The sequence below is a fragment of the Pungitius pungitius genome, unplaced genomic scaffold (genome assembly GCF_949316345.1).
Source record: "Pungitius pungitius unplaced genomic scaffold, fPunPun2.1 scaffold_48, whole genome shotgun sequence".
In the NCBI taxonomy this organism is placed as follows: domain Eukaryota; kingdom Metazoa; phylum Chordata; class Actinopteri; order Perciformes; family Gasterosteidae; genus Pungitius; species Pungitius pungitius.
Genome location: NW_026909802.1, coordinates 758 through 20,234, shown reverse-complemented (window position 1 = coordinate 20,234; position 19,477 = coordinate 758). Strand labels below are relative to the sequence as shown.

Sequence of the window (19,477 nt, the reverse complement as noted above, 5' to 3'; positions counted from 1 at the left end):
AAGGCCGAAGGCTGCAGGAGAGAGTCTCATTGTTCGGGGAAGGCATTTGTTACAGAAGGATGAACTGGGTTGAACCAACGTTCAAGGGCACCAGAGGGATTAAAACAGGTCAGTGTCAGAAGGCAGGCGGACTTTGGAAGGGATCTGCTTGCGATGCGTATTTCATTGTCTCCAGATATATCTGTGGAGAATTGCTCATGTACAACTTTTTCTCTTCTAAATAAATGTTAAACTTTTTAACTAATTTCCTGTAGTGGATTCTTCTATCAACCAACTCGGGTAGATAAGGAATATCCTAACAATGGCCATAAAGACGTAACTCAGGGACGTGTAGGTTTAACCGTGTTTAGCTAACCGTACATGGACGTGCGTGTCGTCAGTTGGGACGGAGACCCCAGACGAGCAGACCGTGAGTAATGTGGAGGCTGGACGGTAAGATATTTCAAACATGTTAGAGTGCTAGCTAGCTAAACTGCTAACGAGGCTACTCCCCGCTGGAGACTTAAACCAGGGGTGTGACGTTGTTCCTTCGGTGTTGTCATTAAGCTGCATGCACGTGAGTTTATTTTCTTACACGAGTGATACTATTAATAACCTTTTCGCCCGTAGGTTAATAAGCACGTAAAAAGTTACGGGGGAGGGGCGTGACGTTGTTCTTTCGGTGATTGAGCTGCAGACAAGTGAGTTTGTTTTCTTACGCGAATGACAGGAAATCGTTTGGTCTTTATTTTACGCAACAAAGCGTCAACTTAATATACTATTAATAACCTTCATCGGACCGCAAGAAGGTCCGTCGGTTAATAAGCACGTCAAAAGTTACGGTGGACCAGCCGGGGTTAGGGGGGAGGAGGGGGTCCGCTGGTGGGCGAAACTGCGCACTGAGGAGTGAACAATTGTAATCGAGATGGGGGCTGTAGTATTTGTGTGTGTCCACTAACATTTAATTGTCCAAGTGAAACACGTAGTACTTGTATTAGTCATTGGCGCTATATGCGTCCATCTTTATTTCACAAAACCGCGCATCTTTATGACATCATCAAGACATGACGGTTAACTTATCCGGAAGTATCCAGGGGCGTTTTTCATGGGAGCGCCACGAAGCTCTCAGTAATTTCTACACTATTTGCAAACTTTTGAGGCACTCACCAACCATGCAAAATGTTTTTATATTTTATTTTGACTTGTTGCCAGGATCTTCTCCTGTCTTGTTTATTCTGTGCACATGGGCAGGTGCCACTGTGTATGGTAGGTTGTGTCATCAGTGTATTAAAGGGTGAGAGATGTCATCTAGTATTAAAGCGCTTTGAGTAGTCAGAAGACTAGAAAAGCAGTGTACAAGTCCATTTACCAGGTTCATTTAGTTTGAATGAAAAAAGATTCAGCAATGTTTAGAAGTAATTTAAGCTTTTATTAGTTCTGTATTTTGTCAAATTCATAGAAGCTTTGAAACATTTCTGTTTTTTCCAATTCTTTCAAGTTCATTTCAGCTTTCCTCATTTCTGTATTTTCAGCAATTTTTAAATGTATTTCAGCTTTTTCTATTCTTTCAGCAATGTTTAGAATACTTTCAGCTTGTTTCATTTCTGTACTTTAAGCAACTTTTTGAAATTAATTTCAGCTTTTTGCATTCCAACGCATTTTCAGCATTACATATACATTGATTTAATAGACTTGTCATCAATTATCCAGAGGATGACTATTGTTAGTAATTTAAAAAGAGAGGCTCGTGTTCAAAAATGTGAAGCCTGGATGGGGACGTCTGTAAGAATTCAGCCAAACTACTTCTCTCGTTCTGGTAGATTTATTCATCAGATCACAGGTCAAGTATAAGCGCTGCATTTGCAAAGGCAGGAGCAATCCTACCGGCCCGCAGGCCGGAAGAACACACACTTACTTACATCAGCAAGAACATCATGTTTTATAACCCAAAAGACAAAGAAAAGATTTCTATTGGCCCTAAGCTGGCGTAGGGGATGAACCTTCTCCCCCGCCTCTAAGGATCCGGTCACATCCAATGTCCAGACCACCTTGCCTAACGTAAACAATGAAAAGTGTTGTATGAAGTGTGGTGTGGCCCTCCCGCCTTATCTTACACATCTGCTGGTTGACCCGCTGACCTTGCTTCCTTAGTCAGAACAGAAACCGATCCCCTTATCAATACACACAGAGAAACCTCTGTTTGTCCGTGCGGGTCCCGACTCTTAAATCAAGTCCAGACAGGAACCCCCATCCTGCCAGACTGTCTCTGATTTGAATTCTTTAGCAGGACAGGGCAACATTTTCTAACTTAGCACAAAGAAAGAAACTTTTGATTTATCACTATCCTCTGTGCAGACATTTTCTTTTCTTTTTTTATCCCCACCGGGGCTTTATTCTGCTATGGTAAAATAATATCACTTGTCACAATCATGTTTTCCTCCAACAGCTCTTAAAATTGCATGGTAAGGCCAACATCCACTGAGAATGTATTTTTTAACAATACCACATTGTCTGTACCACAGTTTGTCTAGGATTATCTAACTGTTGATATAAGGAAAATCTAAACCAATGGCCTGTGCATTTATCAGGGTGGGTTTGGGTCAGGGTTGATAAATGCACAGGCCCAAACTCAGCAGCTGTGTACAGTGCTGTATACAGCATTGTACACAGCTGTGAACATTTAGTATATCAGAGAGTATGTCTTCTAGATGTAATACTTTCTGATGTACAGATACCTACCAGCTGAAACCCCTTACTTTCAGCCCAATTAATTGTATTTCTCATGTGTCCTTCATAGTGTTAAGTTTCCTTTCTGGTGTACAGGAGACACCGTTCTTATGTGTGTCATGGTTTTGGGCTCTTCCTGTCCCTTTTCCTCCCCCTACTGGTCTTTAGTTACTCATACATTGTTTCCAGAACTCATCAGCTGAATCCCATTATCTCCCCCCCTTTCACACTAATAGTTGCACACCTGTTCTCTATGTTGTTAATTATTTCTGCTATTTATAGCCCCCCTTTTCCTTTGTTCTCTGTCAGATTATTTCACTACCCAAGCAGGAGGCACACTCACCGTCTCTTATGCTCAGTCGTGTCCTGTTGCGCCTTGTTTTTTACTGTCCAGACTCAGCGTCCGGCCCCGCCGAACAGCCGCCACCCCAGCCAGTCGACTTTGTCGGGAATGACGGACAGTGAACGCCTCTTCCCTGCCACCGACCTCTAGCGCCTCGTTTAACCCGAGAGACTTTCTGTTTGTTTCTTGAGAAGACTTCAGTTGTCGTTTTTGTGCCTGCCTTCGCCAGTTACCACCTTCTGATTAAAGATCATTATTTTTTTCTGCATCTCTTATTTTTTTTTTTTGGGGTCCTCTCTCTCCACATCACAATGTGTCCTTCATAATGTTAATTTTCCTTTCTGGTGTACAGGAGAGACCGTTCTCTTATGTGTCCTTCATAATGTTAATTTTCCTTTTTGATGGACAGGAGACACAGTTCTCACATGTCCTCTGTAATGTTAAGTTTCCTTTGTAATAGATGGGAGACACAATCCTCCTGTGTCCTCTGTAAAGACACCTTCCAGTTTTGTCCTCATCTCCTTCCTCAATGGGTGGATCAGTTTACAGCATCTAAGACATGCCAAAGACTGCAGCACCAACTGAACTGTCTAACACCATTAGACCTCATAGAGACACATTTTACTTCCTGGCTGTCCGAGTCATCTTTAAAGCACAGGATGAGAAAACACCTGCTGGTCTTTGCCTCACTTTTTCTCTGACTCTGAGATTCTGGATCAGCTCATACCGAACAAGACATCATGCCACCACAGAGCAGATGTTGGAGCACTATCTTAACTGTCAGTGGACACCTCACGGCTGGACCACAGAGACACGTGTTCTCTCTGTCAGTTTCGAGTTTTTTTCACAACAGATAATAAGGTATTGTTTTGTTATTTGATATGTGCCTCCTAATGTTCTCTTTTAATTGTGTTTTCATTCATGTATTCATTCTATATAAATGCATTAACACTAACACTACATGTATTAACACTAACTTTACATCTTAAATAACATTGTAATTTATATCCACCTCTTCCTTCAGCTCCTTCTCCTCTGTGATTTCTCCACTTCACAATGAAGACACTCAGGACTGCAGAAAGGGCTAAACACACAAATGAAGATGAACACCATGCAGCGTATTCAGTTGCACTGGCGATACAAGTTGTTCTGCCCTTCAGCCGAGTTCAATTTATTTTATTTTGTAATTATAAACGTTTAGTTTCAATCTTCAGTTCATAATAATAACTTCCTGTTTACTTTTTTCAGGACCAGCATTGTCCTCCTACCCCCTTGTCTCCATTTGTGCATCCATTGGTGCCCACTGGTCCGTTCAGCAGAGACTAACAGTTGGTTCTTAAGCAAGAGATCATGTGTGCAACTGCAATGAACCAGCTGCAGATGAGTCTTCAGTCAGTCATCAATGTCACAGCCCCTATTTTGTGAAGCATCAAGCTCCTTCCTAAACTAGCAGTAACGATAACAACTTGTTAGTGTATCCTTTTTAAAATATATCTCTGGTAGTCTTACTACTTGCATGTGCTATTTACATTTTTAACTACATGAATGAAGCTTCTCCTGTTTTTGTCTTTAAGGCCTCTCCTCCATGTTGCTATAGAAACACTATCCTTACACTAAGCCATGACATAATAACTGGAGTAGTGGTTCAGGTCAAAGGTCACAATGTTACAGGTCTTTACAGCGTACACAACTAATTCAAGAAAAGTATGGTTATCTCTAAAAACTACAAGACACCTGTCTATTTTGTTTGTTTCATTTGATCTAACAATGTATGTTTTCTTTGTTTAATCACTTTTTTTTGTTGATTTGTATTTATTCATTCATGTCATCCGTCCCTCTTTAGTCAATATTCTAACAGATATATGCAGGATGAATAGTGGAAATGTGTTATTGCAATTGCTACGTATATATGAACAAATGAACCTTAAGAAATTCCATTTTTGTATCATAATGAGTCATTAATATGGGGTTTCAGCTGGTAGGTACATATGAGGTTCTTCACAGGCATATACCGATCCTTAGGGTAACCTAAACTCTACTAAAAAGATGAGTATTCAAACCCAGTGTTAAATTATCAAAATGGGTAATCCAAGTTAAATATTCATAATTGGCTTGAAAATAAATTGGTTCAAAGAGTTTTGTAAAAATATTTAATTTGAAGCAAATCCTATCATGCTCATGTTCTAACCTTGAGTAGTGATTCTAACCAAATGTTCCATCAAAATAAGGAAGTGGGAGTGTTTTGGTGAGCCTCTGTAAACAGAGCTTAGCGTTGGGATAGTTTAAATGACAATACTTGAAATAAACAATACTGCAAACCATTGGAAATGGAATATTTTGTGTTATGTACATATATATGTTCCGGATACACAGAGTTGTATCCATCAGATAGATAATAATCGATATAGATAACACGTGTGCATTTATCTACCACGTAGGCTAGCTGGCTAAATAAAAGAGAAGCAGTAGCTTCGTACAACTTGTTTGCGCTTGCTGACATAACTTGTCAGCCACCGCAAAGCTAGCGCGATAGTAGCGCTAGCCGACAGAAGCTAGCTGCCGGTAGCGTCATTTGTTTATGTGTGACGTAGCGGCTGCTTGTGTGTGCGGGGCTCTGGTTGCTATGGGGAGAGTTGCAGCAGAGTGGAAGCGACAGAGCGCTCTGTTTAGGACAGTTCTAATCAGTCTAACAGAAGCAGACGTCACACGATGCCGGCTACAAATGATCAGAGTTAATGCTGAAACACGCGAGGAGTAAATGATCATTTGTGGGCAAAAATTAAAGGCTTTTTAACATCCACACAGTAATCAAATAATAGCACTATCCGTGGCTACACGGGAATTTAGAAGACTTTAAAAGAAAAGTTGAGAATTGTGACAAACATTTATTGATTGAAAATTGAACACAGACTGCACAATTACATGGATTTGTCATAACTGATTATACATCCATTTTACGAAAAGTTAACTGTGGTGGCGGGCGTGGTCTCCGCTCGGCTGCAGGGGGGAGGCGGCTCGGGGAACGGCGCCAGGTGACAACTATCACAATCAGGCAGAGGCTGACTGGTGTGGTTGTGCTTAAAACCCCAGTAGGAGAACCATCAGGAGGCGGGCGAGCACGGAGCGAGCGGCGCCTCAGTGGGAGACAACGGGCAGATGATAAATAATAAAAACTCATCTCGTGATTCATTGTGCGGACCTCGTTATTCCCGGAACCCTTCCCCAGAACCCAGACTGGTTACATTAACATAGAACAAAAAAAGAACACATGAACTTGGGGAAATTGATTAATAATATCCTATACAATGTGAAAGGTAATTTGAACAACGGAGAACCGATTCCTAATGAATACATTGAAACAATGGTGAAGACGCCGCGGGCAGCATATTTCTCACTCGCTGATCAGCAACCAATCAAATATATGAGGAGGTGAAGCATATGATACGCAAAAAAGGAATAATTGGCACCTTAGTTTTATTAGCTTAGGGCAACTGTGGGTGAATGGGGAGCGCGGGCGGCTAACCTGCATGTCAATGTGTCCTTGGGCAAGACGCTTGTTCCTCTAGCTGTGACTACAGTGTGTGAATGTTAGTTACTGGTTGGGCAGACGCCACTGTGTATGGTAGGTCCTGTCATTGGTGTGTGAATGAGTGAATGATGTTATGTAGTGTAAAGGTGCTTTTGATCGACTCTAATTATATTGTGTATTAACAGTGGTGACCATTTTTAAAAACACCAAACATGCCTAAAAAAAACGAAATGCAGCTGAACATTTTATTTGACTAAACAATGTGGGGACTCGAATAAAAAACGTGCAGAGCTGGAGAGAGGAGACTGTAATACATCTTAGGAGCAAATGACTCTGAGCTGCTCCACAACATCAGGGGCACACAGCCACCGAGTCAGGTTGAAGAAACGTTTATTGCCATATGAACACAAAACAGTCAGGAACTTTTTACAAATATTGAAACTATAAATAAAAATAATAATACTGGTCCCCACCCCTGGAACAGTTCACTCGCTCTCAGGGATGAGACAGCCCAGGCTCTATTTCTGGTTACTCATCCAGCCCCTCCCCTCTAAAGGACTATCTGTTGACCCCATAGTCAAATTTTAACTCTTCATCCACTCTGATGTCATTCATGGCTTTGAAGAGAATGACATCAGTGGGCTCTTCGTTTATTTTACACACAGTGAAGTGGCTTTAGTTTAGGCTTTTTCCGGGAATGGTTTGTAATGGCAAAATATAATGATGCCATAATGTTTTATTAGATTAATGTCAAAAACCAATCATGACTTTAATTCTGAGGAAGTTCCAAGACACCAGCTGTGTGGGAACTATCTGAGCAGAAGAATCTCAGAGCACCTCTCCTCTTTGATCCCATTTGTCTTTGCATAAAACCGCTGCGTGGAGGAAGGAGAAGGTGTGAATTTCTTTGGCTATTGTCCTAGATCTAATCAAACATCAAAGCACCTTGAGTTTCCCTTCACGTCTCGGACCTCCTTGCCTGTCTCAAAGTCTTTAGCATAACAAAACCAACGTGTTAACCCTGCCATGTATGAATATAGCCGTGTTCCTTTAAAACATTAAGAAGAAGCTTGCCACTGCCTGTCCATGTATAGCTGTTGCAGACCTCTTTTTTTTAAACGGAAAATGCAACTTTGATTCACAAGAGACTTTACAACTGATTCCCGATTGCATGAATGAAATGAAATTGCATGAAAATCTTCCACAACAGGTTCAGCATTCGGCCAACCGTCTGCATTTCCGGATGGCACTTGCACGGAAAAGTTTGGGCATCTATGCAAAGTTGCCTCGCCCCAGCCTTAAAGAAAAACCAGTAAACAGCTCCGTCTGTTATGGCTTTCATACGTTGGTTCCCCTTCAGCATCTGTGACAACTTCGCCATGGTAATCACAAATAATGTCACCTTTGGCAAAATTCTTGTTGGCAACCACTCCTGTAATCCAGAAAACACGACATTTTAGGGTGTTTCGAAATATCTACTGCATAAACAGATTTCATTTCAGCGTTCCTGTTAAAGAAAATGAATATTTTGTACTTACCAAACCCATTTTCTTTACTGAAGTTTTTGATGACAACGCCATTCCATTTCTGGTTCATGACACTTCTCAGGATAATTTTGTTTTCCTCCACAGCTTCTCTGGAGGCTGGCCTCTGGAGTGGGGCAGTTGCTCAACCAGCCTTCCTTGGCAATGTAGCTCCCCACCTTCTCGACAGACGGCTTGCGAATTGTGTAACGGGCTGATGGAAAGAATACACATATATTCAGTCATGCAAGTAAAACCAATTGAATTGCTGGGTTTGAGTTATTTTCCACTCAGTTGTATTCATAGGTTGGAGTACTTACAGAGCAGATGTTTTTTCCGCTTGACGTACTGCTCTGCTCGCCACCGATCCTAGAAGGTGTGGTCGTTTGGGAAACCAGCTTCTGTTCTTCGCTTCTTTGACGTGGCATGCCGTCAGTCATCACCGGAAACAAAGTTGTAAACTCGTCATATCTCTTGGTTGAAGAGCGGACGTCTTGTTCAGAAGTCTTCTCCAATTGGCTGGCTCTTTGTGTAGAAAGGAGTAAAATTAAGATTTAAACGATTGTTTCGTTGTATTCTGCAGCAACAACATACAACAGTTAATTATGATGGGAGTGGCTCATTTAATATGGTACACAAAGTCAGTCACATCATATATACACATCATGAGATTAAGTTACAATTAGCTACACACCTCTTATGCAGACGAAAGAGGTCACTTGTCATGCTGTGAACTTGATTTCCTCTCAACGATAGGAAAAATTGATCACAGGGATCGCTGGGATTTATGTATCTGATCCAAATGGTCTCGTAGTATGCTTGAAACCACTGTGGGGAACAAGAAACAATCAGTTGACAGCAAATGACATACACATTGTATCATACTACACATCGAGGTTAAGTAAATTTGTTTGGTATAGAACTTACAGCCTCCTCCTCTTGTGTAATGGCAAAGGTAGCAAGCTGTGATGTTGCCGTTTTGTGATAACGGATGCCAATCACGAGGCTGTTGTTGCACATCTTCCGATCGACCAACTCTGCAAAGCAATGAAAATATATGAATATATGGCCATAAATCTATTGGAGCGTGTCAAAGGGACTCCTTCACGCTGTTACAGTATACTCACAGTAAAGCCTTCTACTGCTCCTGGGCGCTGAAGGTGGCGAAGCACCAAGATCGCTTCGCAGTAGTATCTGTAGTTTGTCCTCTCAGACTCAGAGATCCCATCGGAGCCCTCGGCAGCGACACTCTTCCGAAATGTGTTGAAGTCTGCTTCAGCGACATGCAAAACACGCTGGCACTCTTTCTGTCACACCGCGGTGAAATTGTCTGTTGTTTTACTCTGTTGGGCATTTTGTCTTGTCATTTACGGTTTTATTTTGAAATAATAACTCCTCTCGTTTCAGGTCACTTACCCTTCCTCATGTGTCACCAGTCTGATTGTCTTCCCTGATTCCTGATTGTGTCCACCTGTTCCCCATTCCCCTCCATGTGTATTAATAGTCTGCGTCTCCCTTTGTCCTGTGCCAGTGTGTTCGTCATTACCCATGAGTTCTACCTCGTTCTGCCACGTCACAGGTTCCTTTTTGTTGTTTATTCAGGATCTTCGATCGGCCCAGTGCCTTCACCTCCACGCAGGTTGTTTTTGGTTTTGCTTAAGTTTTGTATACCTAGGTTAGATGCAACCTTAATCTTTCATAGTTTCTTTGTTTTTCCTCCGGAAGGAGTGATTTAGTTTTTGGGACGTTGCCTCCGTCAATAGAGTGCGTTTGTTATTTTGATAAATTTAAAAGCCTTTTTGTTTTCCTCCTAGAGCGGAGTGATTTTGTTTTTTGATAGTTTTATAGCCACACTTCTTCCTGGTTTATTTTATCGGAAGAAGTGTGACCTAGGATAATTTCATAGCCCGCCTTAGACTCTGTCTGGAGGACCTTTTGCTGCGTAAATAAAGATCTCCTTTCCTACCTGAGAACCCTGCGCCTGCTTCCTATTTTCCTCCCGGGCGTGACACTTTCAGGCCGCATGTGCCGTCCACAAACCGTGAGTATCTAGATAGAAAAAGAAAGTAATTTTAAAATTCCACCCTCAAGATTATAGGAGCAAACATAAAATAGATGAATCAATATTAAAATCCCCAACTTACCGTGTGGAGAGCACGTCCCTGGAATGGGTCTTTGAGGTGGCCTTTCTCAGTGTCTCAACCAGTTCTCTGTAAGCCTGGCACTTGTTTCGCAAATCCATGTTAGAGACATCTAGGTCCAACCTGTTTTTAATGTAATTTAGTACTGTCGCTGCACTCAGCTCAGCGCCCTTGAGACAGTTGAGGAAGTCTCTTTGGTCTCTGTACTCTTTGTTAGAAACTCCAGCGTAACCGCGTCCCCAGTCGGCTGCATATACCGCAGGAAACGGGAAACGTCAACCTTGGAAAGAGAATAGCGATAAATAAAGATCAGCGTTAACATCTTGATAATAAACTACAGTTTGAAATCAATGTTCTGACAACTGAGGTGTTTAGACATCTTATCTCTTGTTGGCAATTGTTGACATCCATCAGGTACTTTTTAAGTCCAAAAGGAGCTTTTCATCCGTGGAGAACTTGTTGTACAGACGAGCCTCTTTCATTTTGATTAGCACTGATGTTGTCGCAGCAGGAAGATCTCTGTAAAATAAAGAATTCATGAAAATTATAGGTATTTTATGCAAGGCCACACACGCTTTCACTCGCCCTAAACGCCCACAGCCGCTTCCCATACCAATCAACACTTACACTGATTCTTCACTCACCTGTTTCTGCTTACTGGTTAATTTGTTTGACTTTATCTACCTCCCTGTCAGACTATTGTTGAATGCTACGCCTCTGCGTTACCAGCCCGGCTTGTCTCTTCGAGATCTCCTTGGCCCGGCCCTGTCCTGTCACGTCTAGTTGTTTGTGTTTTTTGGAGACTCACCTGTGTTCTCTACCCTGTTCACCTGCTCCCTGTGGACCTCCACTAACCTGCCAGCTGTGAGTCACCTCGGGAACCGGGGGTTGCAGATGGTGGCTGCTTTCTGAGGAACACACTGACTTTAAGTTTGATTCCGGACTGCGTCTGCCGACGGCAGTCCCCCTTAGTTCTAGTTTGAGGAAATAAAAGACATTTTGCTGTACCTCTGCATCTGGGTTCTCTGTTCTCCACGTAACAATTTCCTGCTGTTTCCTGATTTTTTGAGAGACCTGATTTTTTATGATGGCTTCCAAACTTAGAATGAGAATGTTCACTTCAGTAATTCTTTCTGAAGATTCTTTTTATTTAATGTGGTTTGATGAAATTGCACTCAAGTCACTTTGGATAAAAGTGTCAGCTAAATGACATGTAATGTAATGTTCCTTTCTATCAATTTGTCATCATAGGACTAAGGTGCCCCATGTTGTCCACTGCATCAGGTGCAAAAAGGCCTAGGAGAACATCTCTGTCCATCTTACTCTGGTGTGTATGAAGAACAATACGCCAGAAGCTGCTTGAGGTGCAAAAGATGAAGTTCGCCAGCCGGTTGTTTACTCAGAAATGCAGAGTTTGGAACTACAAGGACATCTGCAAGAGCTTCACACACAAATCCTGCCAGCTAATGCTGCTGAAGGAGTTGCGTGAACGATTGGTGGAAAATGAGCCAGAAGATGTGGATATTGAAGAAGGCGATGACACAATTCCTGCCTCGGCATCTGCAGCCGTCTCTACCTCCGCAGCCACGGCTATTTCTCCCGCAACAAATGCAGCGTCGCCCTCGGAGCCAGATGTTTGGAATTTAAGCATCTTTGGGTTATTTTTTCGCGTGTGCGTGTGTGTGTGGAAGGAAGGAATCCGAAACGGCAGCAAACTAGTTAAAGTCAGCAAAACACTGAATCTTTGAGCTCTGCCACCGGTATTTATACTGTTCTGAGCTCTCACAGCCAACTTCTCTGATTCGCTATACCTTGATGGGGCACTCACAGGTAAGGGGATGGGATCATTTTCTGTATATTTAAAGAATAGCCCTTTATCTCTTTCTAACATTATCTGATTAAAGAAAGACAAACTACATGTTACATGGATTACATTGAGACCTTTTCAAAGATACCAAACATGTCCTTCTTGACTTTTGTACAGCTTTTAAAATAAAAAAAGCCAGCAGATTCTACCTGTTGATCGTGCTTAAACATGGCCGGGCCTAACCTTGCCAATTTTACTATCTCTGCGAAGGCCTGCATGTGATCTGTAAGATGGAGTGTAAGTTAACTCAATCAGACCATCCTATCCAGAAGCACAGGATTATATAGAAAATAAAAATTAAAGTGAATACACATGTCCCCCCCCAGACACAGACAGAAGCGTCTGCAGCCGCCCACCTTCATGAACGACTTTGAAATGGCCGCACATCAGGGCAATCTCTTCTGGAATGTTTAGCCACACTTGGTGGCATAAAACCTAAATGCATTTTTACGAACACCAAACATGCCATTAAAAAACGAAATGCAGCTGAACATTTTATTTGACTAAACAATGTGGGGACTTGAATAAAAAATGTGCAGAGCTGGAGAGAGGAGACTGTAATACATCTCAGGAGCCAATAACTCTAAGCTAAGCCAAAAAGTTGATTTATTAAGGGGAATAGAATGAATGAGAAACGGAGAGCTTTTAGTCCATGAATGTGTACACTGCAAATTATTTGAATCTTATCAAGATAAAAAAACTTAGATTTAGAAGTGTTAGATAATTGATCTTGTTTTAAGAGTGAATTTCTTATTTTTAGTGTTTAACTTTACACTAAAATCTTAAATCAAGCACAACCTTATCTTTTTTGTCTCAAATAGGCATGACATCTTAAAATGAGTTAAATTAAGATCTTTTACATCTCTCCCTCAAATTCTCATCAATAAAGCTTGTTTTAAGATTCAGTAAACTCAAGTTGCTTGATTCAAGAGTCACACAAAAAGCATCTGAAAGAAACAGAGTTTATTATTGCTCTGACTTCAAGCATGTTCAGACAATGTGAGGATAAATTATACAGCCTTCACCACAACTCACCATACAGTCCATGGAATTGTTTAATGACCAAAACAGTTTGTTAACAAAAACAGGCCCAGGAAACCGGCAAACTTGATCACCCAATAAAACAATGCTTCCCTTTCATTCCTCCATTTTAATGTCTACTTCTGTGGGCAATAATATCACAAAGACTATATTTTATTGGCACAAACATATGTTCCTTGAAACTAACAGAAAAATAAGAAATACAGTCAATGAGTTCATGTACAAATTCTGTAGCCTGGGCAACATTGGGAACTGCCACCTCATATGCCAGCAATTCTGGACTCAAATTCAGTGTCTCATAACGCTGGTACTCAAAAGCAACATATCTTTTATCAGTCCGAACACTGGGAAAGCATCATCTACATCTACAATAATCATAGATTTACCACTAATGTACTTATTGCCATTGAGGATGTACCATTTCACTGAGACAACAGATTGCATGACCTCTACGCCTAGAAAATCTTTGACTTTTCTCTTGACATAATCAAAATTTTTGACAGCTGAGACAGGCCCCGATTCTCTTTCACTAGCAAAAATTGGATGCTCAATGCCTATTTCATTTTGACAACATTCAAGGAACTGGTTATGGTTTGCAAGCGATTTACAGACATTTTTGAAATTTAACTTAGAAGCCCACTGCTTAAAATAACTGTGCTTAGCTTCAAATCGCATACACATACTTCTTATTAATGGACCAAGAGATATGATTTGGCTTGGTAGATGTAACATGTAATGTTGCTTGGGTATTACATTGGCTTCAGAGAAAAGTTCTTTGAAATGATGCAGATGTTGCTCAATCATGCGTCTGAGCCGTAATACGGTTTCTAAAGAAAACAGGAGCAAGGACAATTTGAACAATCTCAATTAACTTGAGAATAAATTTGACATACTCGTTGTCCATACCGTTCAAAAGAAAAGGTAGGATTTTTAAAAGTATCAACATTTGTCCACATGACTGCTTTAATTTATTGTCATTAGCAGCTAAAGTACTGACACTAATAGGACATGGCGTATCTCTTATGTCTAGAGGTGAGTAAGGAAAATTTAGAATAGCTGAGTTAATCTCATCTAATTCTATCTGTCCTGACAGAATCAGGTTTTTTAATACAAGCTTTATTTCCATTGGTGCAACACCTTCAAAAATTACATGCATTATATCCTGTGGTGTTTGTTTGATCAGATCAAATGCTGGAACATCAACTAGTCTGCTTCTTCTGTTAATCCCATAAGTGGTTTTGAGGGATGCTTTTAATGTTTCTGTGCTTGCCTTATCTATTTCAACACACTGCCTAATGTGCTTTTCCAAAGTTCTTTCAGCAAACCTATTCTCCTCAAAAATACTTTGCATATCCTCAAAGGAGCATTCACAATGTCTACATTTGCTATAAGCAAAACCAACACCTTGTTTAAATCCAGCAAGTGTGTCTCCACATATGGCGATCACAGCACCAAACAACTCAATTTCACCATTTGGGGTGTCAATCCTAACACCATTGTACAGAAGTGTCAGATCTTTTTGGATTCTTTTTAGTATAACATCAACACCCCACTGAGAAATATTGTTTGCCTTGGCAATAGCCAGGAGTCTTATTGCAGCCAACTTCGACCTAAATTTTGGATCTATATTCCCTAAACTATAATAAAACATCAGTAATTTATTTGCAGAGGCATGGGCGCCTAAAGGGTTACATATTTCAATTTCATCGGTGTACGATAGTATTTGCAATGCATTTGGCCTTTGAGAATATAATGGATGGGATGTAAAAAGGGCTCCATCAGTAAAATCATACAAGAATCCCTCACTTCTTTGTGGTACAGTGGTTAACATGGTGAAGATTCTGGGATTGGTCAGTAACTGCTTAAGACTTTGAATGAGTGGTACATAGTAAAAACTTTTGCCTCTTAAGGCCATGACCCTTGAAAGACCACGCTTTACCCAACAAATCTTCTGGGACACCACAACTTCCTCTGGGTTGACTGGATTGAATAGTTCCCGGATGGTTTTATTCTGTCCATATGCTGTGGTTGAGAAAGGATCCATGAACGCATCAAACGTAGCCAAAGCCTCCCCTTGGAGCTGAGCAGTTGTGTCTGGATTCTCTTCAAACACCCTTCTGATTCTCTCCCTTAGTGTGTCAATGAGAGCAGCTTGGTACTGTTGCACCCCTGAGATGACACTGTTGACAGTTCTCTGGGAAAATATTTAAAATGTAAATAATTTTGTCACCCATATAATTCACAGGCCCATATTTTACATTAGAATAATTTAAATTAATAGTACCATTAAAGCATTTGCCCATGAAGATAAATTTACCTGTGATAACTGGCACTGTCCCGGACACTGATGGCAAATGCCGCTGCGGATCTAGCTATATCAGGTCTGGTTCTGGAGGTCACAGCAACAGCGTCTTCCTTTATAAAATGAGTTGTAATTTTTTAAGAGCGAGTAGATGGACACAGTCAAAGTTGCAATTGATTTGAAAGGAAATGGACATTTTTGAGGAGATGCCCGAGAGGGGAAAGACTTCATTTTAATCCCGTATTCGCTTCACTAGTCTGGAACCTGAGCAGCTCTATCGTCTAAGGTAAGAGGAATTAAATGTTTTTTTTAATGTTTAATCTTAGCATTCAATGGAGATAGTACCTATACCTATGAAAGAGAAAGTGTGCATAGGCTACTCAAATCATGCATGATTAACGCGCACACTCGCAGTGTGGATTCAATGAGGCCCATATTTAAATATATCGTTATATGTAGGACAAAAATATTAAATTACATAACAAGTCAGCATCACACAGAGAGCAACCTAATTGGCACGATAAGATTGAAAATAAATTGAATTGTGGAAACTTACGGACTCAAGGCGGCCGTCAGCTTCAGGCTGTGGTGACGGTTCAGGTAAAGAGGCATCAGGTGGGACAGCCGTAGTGCTGGCCGCTGCAGGAGTGCTACAGCTGGCAAACACCGAAACACCAAATGTTTCCTGTCCCAAAGACCGAGAAGAAGGCGTCGTACTCCATCCGCTTGGTGGGCATCCAGTCCTCAAGTACTGAAGGTGCGTCCGTTTAATGTGGCGAAAGAAAGAGTTAAAAACTCTAAAGTCCTGTTCACATCCATCAATACCACAGTAAACCCAAAAATCCGGGCTGCGACTGTGACTTTTATTAATGTGGCTAAGGAGTACTTTAAGACTTAAAGCAACAAAGACGAAACATATCATACACCTCCACGCCGCCATGATGCACCGTTGTTGTCGCGGGCTAATGACCTAGAGGTGGATGGGGAGGGGGGCACTCATGAAATAATTTGTTATTATTTTAACAATACATTCCTCTAATTATAAATGCGACTTAATTAATTTTACGATGGTAAGTTTTTAAAAAATAATATTTTGCTAACATGTTCATGTTTACGTCCGATCATTTCTGCGCATCCTCAGTTCATGTCCTCCAACGGTCCCACCTCAATGACGTCAGTGTTCGCGGTTCACCGCTTGAGTAACTGAAAGATTTGGGTGCGTTACATTTGACGAAGAAGTGCAAGAAGAGCGGCTCAATGTCAGTAAACTTTATTGAATTAGTAAATATTACTATGTCGGTATATGCTTAGCAAGCTAGCTAATTGTTAGCTAATGTGCACTTTTACACGCTAGCCGTTAGCTAACGAACTCTGTTTATGGGTTTTCCCGGGTAGTTCTACGGTACCGCCTGTTAATGCTTCAGGGAGCTGATGAATCTAAGATGGATACTTTTGACGATGCCACTCTATCGGTGTTGGAGGGTAAGTCATGAATACAATTTATATCTGATGCATTGATGCTATTTATGGAGTGTACTTTATTAATAACTGAATACTTTTATTTGAAATCCAACATTTTTCTGCTTTCTGGGTTTTTCCTCAACCGTCATTTGCTTAACGAATTTATAATATTCTTAGGATGGAACATTTTAAGTAAGAGTCAGAATTCTAAAGCAAAATATATGGTTGTAAAATAGAAATCCCACATTTTAAAAACACGCGGTCTGCAGTGTCCCGCGGGCGGGAACGTTACCCTTCCCCCCCAACATTGTAAATCATCCGCCATTCATCAGATTGTTATGTAGCATAGTCATTATACCTCATTTGAAAGGCCTTAGCCGGGATGACCTGAGGGATCTTTTTCCTGGCCCAGAGAATTTCCTCAAAAGAAAGAAACTTTGGAATTTCATCAGTGAAAATGTAAACACAAATTGGAATGAGTAAAAACTAGTAAAGTATACATTTTAATGGTTCTAATGCATTTTGTTTTCATTCCACACAATTCTAATAGTGTGAAAATACCACAGACCAAGATGCCAACAATTGTGCCATGCCACCATGCCAGCCTCAAACCTCAACCCCCATATCTGCTGAGAAAAAAATGAAAATGCCAGACCCTCCAGAGTATGTGGTGTACACAGATTCAGAGTTAGACATGGTGCGTAGTCAATACTTTGCACTGCTCTGCAATGGAAAGGAAAAAAATTACAAACTGTCCAAGGAGCTATGTTGCAGACTTGTAAGGAACACAATAACCAATATGGTTGCTATCCTGCGTGCTAGTCCCATGGGGAAAGAAGTCAGTTACCCGTCAAAATTGGAAATAAGAGCCATGTCACAGAAGATTATAGACTATTACCCAATGTTACGGGATGATGATCCAAACATGCCTTATGTAAGTATTATTTTTTTATCTAAACCAAAACTTTGGGCAGGTCAGCAACAAGACAAACAACGTATCTAACATTCTTTTACCACAGCTGACTATCTACACCAAAATGTACAAGCGACTCCAAAATATGAGATCCCCACGGAAGAAGCAAGGCTCTGTACCACAAAGAGGAGTGGCAAAGACAGCTCTCTTCAGTGCAGACAACCAAGACATGGAGACGGATTGGACAGACACAAGCAACTCAAGTGATAATACCTTACTTCTTGAGAGCAATGATGACCTTACCGAGGACAACTCCAGTGAAGGTGTGCAAATTGTTTGCAAAAAATGAAGGGGTGCTGTTAGACTACTGTTTTTTTGTCTAAAAATTGTCTAATCATGTAATGAAACTATAGTTGTCTGTATTTGTCAAGCCAGAGTTTATGGCTAGGCATGCACTGTGTTTATCTGCCGGTTTTGCTTGTTGTCATGCTTTTATTTGTGTTTTATTTCTTTCATTATTTCCCCAAAAAGCATTCCCAGCACATCGACCCCCCTCTGTGCCAAGGAAGCCAAAGACCAAAACCTTCCTGCTGCCATCCGCATCAGCCTCAGGCTCCTCACTCAGGACTGTGATCGCTTCACCAACCACGCCTGCAAAGGATGATGTTGGTAAGCCCACCTCAGCACACCCCTCAGCCTGTTATCCATGATAATGACTTTCAGAGTGGCAAATCAGAGTCTAAACGGTTGGAGATTAAATTCAAATTTCCTTAGTTTGTGGATGTTAATGGAAACTTTTTCCAGACAACTCCCATTGTTCATATAAACAACATAAAATTATTGTATTATTGTATCAATTAAGTTAATTGATTTGAGTGTTACAAGGGAAGTAGACCGACCTGCATAATGCAATAAAGTTGTGTTTACGTTGAAATGTCTGCTCTGTTTTTTGCCATTTCAGTCGGCCAGGACAGTCTGAAAATGCAGGCTAGGCACTACAAAACCTTGAGCAACATGTACAATAAGCCAAATGCAAAACCCAATCAAAGTGATGTTGCTCAAGTTTTAGACCTTGAGTTTAAGGCCAGACGGGCTTTCATTGATGCAGATGTTACAAGGGAAGAAGACCGACCTGCAAAAATCTTTGAGGCATATCCATGCTTTAGAGATGTTCGAAATGTATGTTTTTTTTCCACTACTTGCACTTGAATTACTGTCTATCCATCTGTGTTCTAAATGTCCAATGGTTGAATAACTGTGCACAATGCTGTCTTAGGCAATGGATGAGCTGCGGCGCATAGTAGGTGGCACCAACAGCAGATACATCGAGGAAGTGAAAGGAAGATGGGCAGACTTTTGTGCCAAGGTGCAGTTCTATGGTGTGTGGAAGAAAGCCCTGAAACCCCCCTTTCCATTGGATGTCCGTGGAGGTAAGTTGCGGTTCCATATGCAAATGTATTTTGATTTATACCATATTCAGACCATTCAGACCAATCTTTCTATTCTTTAGTGGAGTTCACGCTTGCCCTCTTCAATGCACTCCCATCCCTTTTCCCCTCACCAACTTCACCACCAAAGAAGCTTGGAAATAGCTGTGAGGCACTTCTTCATGTCCTGAAAGTAAAAACATTTTTGTGTGTTGATTCCTTAC

General features: G+C 41.0%; 1 protein-coding gene and 1 long non-coding RNA gene across 2 annotated transcripts; one reads left to right on the top strand and one right to left on the bottom strand.

The window, feature by feature from the left end:
* Positions 1-7,908: 7,908 nt before the first annotated feature.
* LOC134109763 (uncharacterized) lies at positions 7,909-8,466 on the bottom strand. The gene is made up of 3 exons (XR_009943162.1): positions 8,422-8,466; positions 8,117-8,315; positions 7,909-8,010 (listed from the first exon to the last, which is right to left on the bottom strand). It is a non-coding gene; the product is annotated as an uncharacterized LOC134109763 (long non-coding RNA).
* A 9,246-nt stretch (positions 8,467-17,712) lies between these two features.
* Positions 17,713-19,256, top strand: LOC119210302 (uncharacterized; the record flags this gene model as incomplete). The annotated part of the gene is made up of 5 exons (XM_062560313.1): positions 17,713-17,847; positions 17,933-18,149; positions 18,358-18,495; positions 18,788-19,005; positions 19,103-19,256. Coding segments are annotated over exons 1-5 (862 nt in total), but the record flags the coding sequence as incomplete, so codon positions are not given.
* Positions 19,257-19,477: the final 221 nt, after the last annotated feature.